General features: G+C 46.6%; 1 protein-coding gene across 1 annotated transcript in view; it reads right to left on the bottom strand.

Moving 5' to 3' along the window:
* GAPDH (glyceraldehyde-3-phosphate dehydrogenase) overlaps window positions 1-6,485 on the bottom strand; it is a 7,849-nt gene extending 1,364 nt beyond the window's left edge. Inside the window, exons 1-8 of the mRNA XM_015420739.1 lie at window positions 6,392-6,485; window positions 5,532-5,638; window positions 5,337-5,427; window positions 3,326-3,441; window positions 3,102-3,183; window positions 2,046-2,197; window positions 1,852-1,930; window positions 88-171 (exon numbers count right to left, since the gene is read on the bottom strand). Of these exons, the coding sequence (XP_015276225.1) occupies window positions 88-171; window positions 1,852-1,930; window positions 2,046-2,197; window positions 3,102-3,183; window positions 3,326-3,441; window positions 5,337-5,427; window positions 5,532-5,638; window positions 6,392-6,394 (714 nt within the window). The 5' untranslated portion in view covers window positions 6,395-6,485. The remainder of the gene's footprint in view (window positions 1-87; window positions 172-1,851; window positions 1,931-2,045; window positions 2,198-3,101; window positions 3,184-3,325; window positions 3,442-5,336; window positions 5,428-5,531; window positions 5,639-6,391) is intronic.
* Between the last annotated feature and the right edge of the window lie 1,349 nt (window positions 6,486-7,834).

Genomic DNA, 7,834 nt, shown 5'->3' with positions numbered 1-7,834 from the left:
AGGAATGGGCCAGCTTGAAGCTACTTCTGCAATGCTGCCGCACAAAATGGGCACAGGCCGTGCCATGAGTCCATGGCTGCAGATTACCTGGTCCTCTGTGTATCCCAGAATACCCTTCATTGGGCCTTCGGATGCTGTTTTCACAGCCTTCTTGATGTCATCATACTTGGCCTGAGAAGAAGGGAAAAGACCAGAGTTCAGTTCCTATGCACAGTAACCAACTGGGACAATCACAGCTATGCCCTACACCAGTGGTGGCAAACCTATGGTACGGGTGCCAAAGGTGGCACTCAGAGCCCTCTCTGTGGGCACGCGTGCCATTGCCCCAGCCAGGCCCAGACCATCATTAAAGTGTCGAATTCTCTGCCAAATAATTTTAAGTAAGTGAAAGCATTTGGGATTGCTTTCCTTACTTTGTTTGGATCATCTTAAGTTAATGTACGAGTTGTTTTTTCTAAAGTAAAACCTCAGCATTCAGGTTAAATTGCCGTGTTGGCACTTTGCAATCAATAAGTGGGTTTTGGGTCGCAGTTTGGGCACTCGGTCTCTAAAAGGTTCGCCATCAGTGCCCTACACAGAGATGGAAGGAGAGGCTTGGTGGAATCATGGGCAAGGCATCCTCCTTAGACCTCTTCCTGAGCTGGCTTGAAGCCTTCTCAAAAGACCAGCAGCCAATCCTTTTTCACCAAATCAGAATTCTTCCATGCAAAGTAGAGGGTAAACCTGCCTTCGGAATGCACACAATTCCTGCAGCCCTATCCACTTGAGGTATCGGGGTTCTCTGTCCCCATGCAGAAACATACCATAGTAATTCTGATATAGTTGTAATATTGTGTGTGTGTGACCTGGATAGCCCAGGAAGCCCTGATCACCTCAGATCTTGGAAGCTAAGCAGGGTCGTCCCTGGCGAGTATTTGGGTGGGGGACCTCCAAGGAATACCAGGGTCGTGGCACGGAGGTACCACCTCTGAACGTGTCTTGCCTTGAAAACCCCACCAGGGGTCACCTGTGACCAGACATCACTTTCCACCATCCATCCATCTCACTGTGCATCACATTTCTGTACTGGCAAGTTCACCAAGTGGTAAAATTCACAAGGAATACAAGGAAAGCACTCCACACTACACTGGTAGGAAGGAGAGACATTACGAAAACCAAAAAGAACTGTGATGATGTGACGCTTAATAAATTTCTTTAAGAATCAAAATTATACAGACCCAACATTTCAAAAGACGTGGAAAAAACTGTATGATTGGTACAATATAAATGCATAGCTTAAAGTATTGAAATTTTTGGTATTATTAACCTTTTTTAGTTAAATAGAAACTATGGTAAAAAGATAAGAGCATACAGAAACTTAAGCAAACTTATAGAAATTCTTTAAGTATGGTAATAAGAGTTATAAAAACACTGATTTCTTTGTATGTTTTATGTGTGTAAATGGATGTTTGTTATGTAGTATGTTTTTTGTTGGTGTATAATATGAAAAATAATAAAGGTGTACCTTATGGGTACTTTAAAAAAAAAGAATCAAAATTATACAAAAAGTGAACAATAATGTACAGAATAACAGAAAACGACGGTGGTCTCTGGAATGCCTCGCTGTTTCGATCGTTGATCTTCATCCGAACAAAGATGTAAGACAAATACCGTCTCTCAATAATTCATTTCCTCTGGTGACGTATCAAAGACATCAGTGATGATTTTCAACATTCATAATAGCTATAGTACCTAGTAGAGCCTTCCGCGGGCTATTGGTATTGGTATTTTGGTTTTCGTATTGTCCTATGACTCTGCCAATCAATTTGATATTATAGGAAGGAGAGACACGCCAGGCTCAGGGATACTCACTGGTTTTTCCAGGCGGCATGTTAAGTCCACAACGGAGACGTTTGGAGTTGGAACACGGAAAGCCATCCCTGTCAGTTTCCTGCAGGTTAATAAAGACCCAGAGTCAGCAGCAATATACGTGCCGTTTCCAACAGTCCCCCCTGGACCTGTGACTTCAGTCGGGCAGCCCCTTGCAAAGAAAGGGGAAGACTCACCCGTTCAGCTCAGGGATAACCTTGCCAACAGCCTTCGCTGCGCCTGTGGATGCAGGAATGATGTTCTGAGAGGCACCCCGGCCGTCTCTCCACAGCTTTCCGGAGGGACCGTCCACAGTCTTCTGTGTGGCTGTGATGGCGTGGACTGTGGTCTGGGGAAGGAGAAGAGGCCATTCTAAGCTTACAGAGATACGGCTACACACTAAGCTAAGCTCTCCCCCCACAAAAGGCCGTCATTTGTGCACAAAGCAAACATTTCATGAACCTCACGCTCTGGGTACCGCCTCCCTTTCCAATTTGTATTTCACCAATTTGCTCTCCAAAGCCCATTACATAGGAAAACAGCATTCCCACCCAGCCATAGCTACTTAACAAAGGGTATAATCGCTAGTCTGTTAGAGCAAAAGAAAACTAAGGTCCGACTCGGAGACCAACAACGTTTGTTTCTATGTGAGTTTTTGTGAGTCACAACTCAGTTCCCCGGGCCGTAATCCTAGTTTGAGTTCTACTTAAAGGGAACATTATCCCCCAAACTTCTGCCTCAACTCTTCCCCCATTGTAATCTTCCCATCAGGCAGAACTCCCAGTCGGGATTTCCTTCCACATTTCTGAGGAAAGGATAGGCCTTGGCCTCTAGGCCCTGCTGCCACAGTTGGCCACTGTGCGAGACAGGGTCCTGGGATAGACAGACCGCGGGCCTGACCCAATGAGTTCTTATTTTCTTATGAGTTCTTATTTTCAACAGTGGGAGGGCTTCTAATGTCCTGGCCCCACTGGTGGACCTCCTGATGGCACTGGTATTTCTGGCCACTGTGTGACACAGAGTGTTGGACTGGATGGGCCTTTGGCCTGATCCAACATTGGCGTCTCTTATGTTCTTGGGAAGGGAGCTGCGACTCACCAAAGCTCACCCAGAAATAAAATGTTGCTGGTCTGCAAGGTGCCACTGGACTTTGTTTCCTTGAGGCGGCCTGTTTTACACCCAGATCTTCGCAAAAGCGGCACCCTGCTAACCAGGAGAGCAAACGAACGAGGAGGAGCGCGCCGTTCACCTACCATGAGGCCTTCCACGATGCCATAGTTGTCGTTGATGACTTTCGCCAAGGGAGCCAGGCAGTTGGTGGTGCAGGAGGCATTGCTAGAAGGGAACGAGTTCAAAAGTGGTTATGGGGAGGTTTCTTCTTCCTGCCCCCATCCCCCCCCCCTTTGGGGGTGACTCGCCAATCTTAGGTCAGTGGGCATAGCAGTGATCTGTCGCTATTCCAGTTATTCCGGCTCACCTGACGATTTTCAGAGAGTTGTCATATTTCTCGTGATTGACGCCCATCACGAACATGGGAGCATCAGCAGAGGGGGCAGAGATGACAACACGTTTGGCACCCCCCTTCAAGTGAGCCTGGAAGGGGACAAAAGGCATCAGCATTATGTTCATGGCTGACGGAAGAATATGAAAAACGACGGGACAAACAGAGAGAACATTACAAAAGAATGCACCTTTGTGCTACCACAGTTCTGCGTGGAACTATTTTCCCACTGGGTTTGTTTGTATGGTGCCATTTGGAAAGCTTAACCTCCCCACACAAAAAGGGCTAACTGGATGGGCCCCGATCAACTCCAAATGAATGCCCCTTCCGATGTGGCTATGATTCCTAAGTATTACTACATCCATGTGGGGCACAGCTACGAAGAGCTGCTCTATTACACTAGGATGCAGGGTCCCCAACACTGTTCCCTCTAAGCCGTGGAGTCCCGTGAGCAAAAATTCTACCCTGTGAGCTACTGGGCATTGAAGTTGTGAGGGAGCGATTTGGCTGCTGCAGAAATTAGTTTGCTCTGGAGCCATCCTTCCTGAGCCAAGACAAAAATCTGTGAGCTGGAGGCTAAAAAACTGTGAGCTAGCTCACACTAACTCAACACTGGTCCCAAAGAGATGCATGCTTAGAATGTGCAAATCGGTGGTTTGCAACACAGATGCACAAGCAAGTACAGCCCATTAAATGGATAGGCCCAACTCCTAACTTGAAAAGTCATCATCCCCAACAAGAGTTCTTGAAGATAAGCTGGCTACTTTAACTTGCATATAGTATGATACTTATTAATGCGCATTATAACAATTGTCACTGTAATTGCAACTAATTCGTATTTCGTCGCCTCTTGTTATTATTGTAACATGATTGGATTCGATTTCGTTATTTTGTTTTTATATGTTTGTTAGTTCACTGTTGCAAGTTGTTTCTACGATTTGAACAGTATTATTTAAATCTTTATTTCGTGACTTTTTTTGCAATTGTTGATTAATGGCAATTGTTATATAAAGAAAAATAAAAAAATTAAATAAAGAATAAAAGAGTTGCATTTCACTCATTTATACTTCCATCAGCCTAAATCTTCAGCCACCTCAGAGGAAGGACAGGGTGGAACTGTGTACATAATTTTCATTTCTCTATTTTATTCTCACAACAACCTTGTAAAGTGGACTAAGAGATTGGATTTATACCCCGGTCTTTGCTACCCGAAGGAGTCTCAGAGCGGCTTAACATCTCCTTTCTCTTCCCCTCCCCACCACAGACACCCTGTGAGCAATGTTCCCTCTAAGCTGTGGAGTCTTGTGAGCAAAAATTCTACTTTGTGAGCTACTGCCATTAAAGTTGTTAGCGAGCGATTTGGCCGCTGCATAAATTAGTTTGCTCTGGAGCCATCCTTCCTGAGCTAAGACAAAAATATGTGAGCCAGAGGCTAAAAAACTGTGAGCTAGCTCACACTAACTCAGCTTAGAGGGAACACTGCCTGTGAGGTAGGTGAGGCTGAGAGAGCTCTTTCAAGAAGTGCTCCTGACAGAACTTGTGACTGACCCAAGGTCACATCAGCAGCTGCATGCGGAAGAGCCAAATTAGAGTCCGCGCTCCTAACCACTACACCAAACTGGCCAAGTGTGTGTGGCTCCTGGGCCAAGGTTACAAAGCTTGCCCAGTGACAAAAGTAAAGATTTGAACCTGGTTCTCCCAGATCCTAGGCCAACAGTCTAACTCTAAAGAAGTGTGCGTGCACACACGAAAGCTTACACCCAGAATTAAACTTGGTTTGTCTTATGGGTGCCACGGGACTCAAAACTTTGTTCCACTACAGCATAATGATTCTCCAATGTTCTGTATGTTCAAGCAGTGCACTGGTATCCTTCCAGTTATAGGAAGCACCCCGAATGAGTCTTCCTCACCTATCGCTTGCACACACGCACAGCTTTCCATTTTGATGAGCAAACCATTCTATCCCCCACCCACTCCAGCTACTTACGCTGGCCTTCTCTGTGGTGGTGAAAACCCCGGTGGATTCCACAACGTACTCTGCGCCAGCCTCGCCCCATTTGATGTTGGCAGGGTCACGCCTGTCCCCCGAAAAGAAGTAAACAGAAAGCAGTTTAGGGTCACAGCTCGTTTCTCACACCGTCAGCAAGGGAGTCAAAGGGAGAAGGAGAGGGGTGCCGCTTACTCTTGGAAGATTGTGATGGCCTTTCCATTGATCACAAGTTTCCCGTTCTCAGCCTTGACCTCACCTTTGAAACGGCCGTGAGTGGAGTCATATTTGAACATGTAGACCTGGGTCGAGAAACACACTCCGGTTAGCTGAACTCTTGGAACAGGAGTCTCTGCTTCACTTCCCTCCCCACCCCCAAGCCAAAGACATTGCCGGGTACAACTACATGAAGTCCCATGTGAACAGGCAATGCACTCTGTTTTACCCCATTTTATTCCTTGCTCAGCTGTGGAAACTACTCCAGGGTGCACCCATGTACCACTGGTTCACCAAATATTTTCAGCTGGGCATGCATGGATTAATAACTGCATTGAGAAATGTTACTGGGAAAGGGGGATGTGAACTGGCCTTTTGAAACACGCAACTGGGAACTTAATGGAGAACATGGTTCCACCAACAAAAGGTCAAGAGGACTAGTCTGATCACAAGGTGCCTGGCTCAGACCCAGCCTTTGGCAAGCAGCCTTTCCAGCGCCTTGATGGCAACTACCCCCTCTTCCCCCTCCCTCAGATGCTGCTTTTAGCTTGTAGTTCATCTTTATAATAGAAAGAACTTGGGAGGGAAAGTATTTGGAGATACAAGGGTGCCCACAAGATGGGGCAAAGTTAGGGTTGGCAGGGGGAGGCCTAGGCCAGCAATGCAACAATGTCATGCTGAAGTAACTTCCTGTGCAGACAGGAAGTGATGTCACTACACCGCTAGCCTAGGCCTTGTCCATTTTGCCCCGCTTCACAGGGATGTTCAAGCACCAGAAGGGGAAACTGGGGGCACAAAGGCCCAGCGGAAGGGTCCTGTCTCCCCTTCCCTCCACTCACCATGTAGTTGAGGTCAATAAAGGGGTCATTGATAGCCACAATGTCGACTTTTCCTGAGTTAATGATAGCCCTTGTAACCAGACGGCCAATACGGCCAAATCTAGAGAAAGAAAAAGAACAGCTGTCACCACCTTCAGGTCAGACAAACAAGAAAGCCTTTCTGGTTTATTTCCCACACGTCTGAGACAAAGGTCTGCTCAAAGGGTACAATGCCACAGAAGAATGTAATTGCTCTCGGGAGAAGGGGACAGACCACAACAGGCCCATCACGTTGTAATCTGCAGGCGGCTGGACACTTCTCGGATGGACAAGTTACCCCAAATAAAAGACAACGCTCTAAGAAGGCGGCAGAAGGTCACATTCCCAGTGAGGCCTCTAAGCCAAGAGATAACCAGATTAACAATTTGTATTTTTGAGTCGAATCACAGCACTCAGGTAGTATTAGAGCGAATAAAAATATAAGTTCATCCAGGTAGGGGCAATTCTCTCTCTCTCTCTCTCTCTTTTTGTCATCAAGTCACAGGGTGGCCCCACAGAGTTTTCAAGGCAAGAGGCTTTCAAAGGTGTTTTGCCATTGCCTGCCTCCACACGGTGACCTGGTATTCCTTGGAGGTCTCCCATCCACGTGTTAGTCAAGACTGACCCTGCTCAGCTTCCAAGATCTGGCTAGCCTGGGCTATCCAGGTCTTGACAGTTCTCTTATAGCAAAGCCTTTTCTGGACCAAGGGGTAGACCCCAATGCTACCAATCGCTGTCTTCTATCAAGCCCACCCTAATATTGTAGATCACCTGCTGCACCACATTTTATTAATTTCTTAATTCAAGAAACGAGCTTCCACTGGTATTTAATTTACCTAGAACAGCCTTAAGAAAGCAGAACTATACTTGCCTCTGATTTACCTTTACCAGCTATTCTTTTTAAGCTTATTTGTTTTTAAAGTCAGTCAGTCAAAAAACCTTTATTGGCACAATCTTTTCTCTCTCAAGACCTTTAAATAATAGAGTATCATCAACGCACATATTAGGGAAGAGTGCTCTTTGGCAAGGATCCTCGACCCCTTTGCAGTACAGCCTGGGTTTACTTGACACCACCACTGAATACAGTTTGGAGGCTTTCTTTATAGCGCCGCAGCGGGTGCATGATCCCAGCTCTTCCGGCCCTTGACCCTCCCACCAAAAGGGCAACCATTTTCTGGGTCCCCTAGAAAGGAGTAAGGCTCGTTCGCACCACCGAGTCACATGGGATATGGGGAAAAGGAAGCAAAAGCAAGAAAGGGGCCTGCTCCACATGCCAGGGACAACAGGGCTTCCCCACCAGGGACGGAGAGGAAACGGATTCAGTAGGAACAAAAGGCAGCCATCCAGAAAACCAAAGAGCCAAGAAAAAACGGCTTCACTGCCTCTCCCCACTTTCTGGAGTAGCAGAGTGGCAGGAGCTGAGGT

The sequence above is a fragment of the Gekko japonicus genome, unplaced genomic scaffold, assembly GCF_001447785.1.
Source record: "Gekko japonicus isolate JY-2015 unplaced genomic scaffold, Gekko_japonicus_V1.1 scaffold1516, whole genome shotgun sequence".
Classification (NCBI taxonomy): domain Eukaryota; kingdom Metazoa; phylum Chordata; class Lepidosauria; order Squamata; family Gekkonidae; genus Gekko; species Gekko japonicus.
This window is presented reverse-complemented; position numbering and strand designations above follow the sequence as displayed.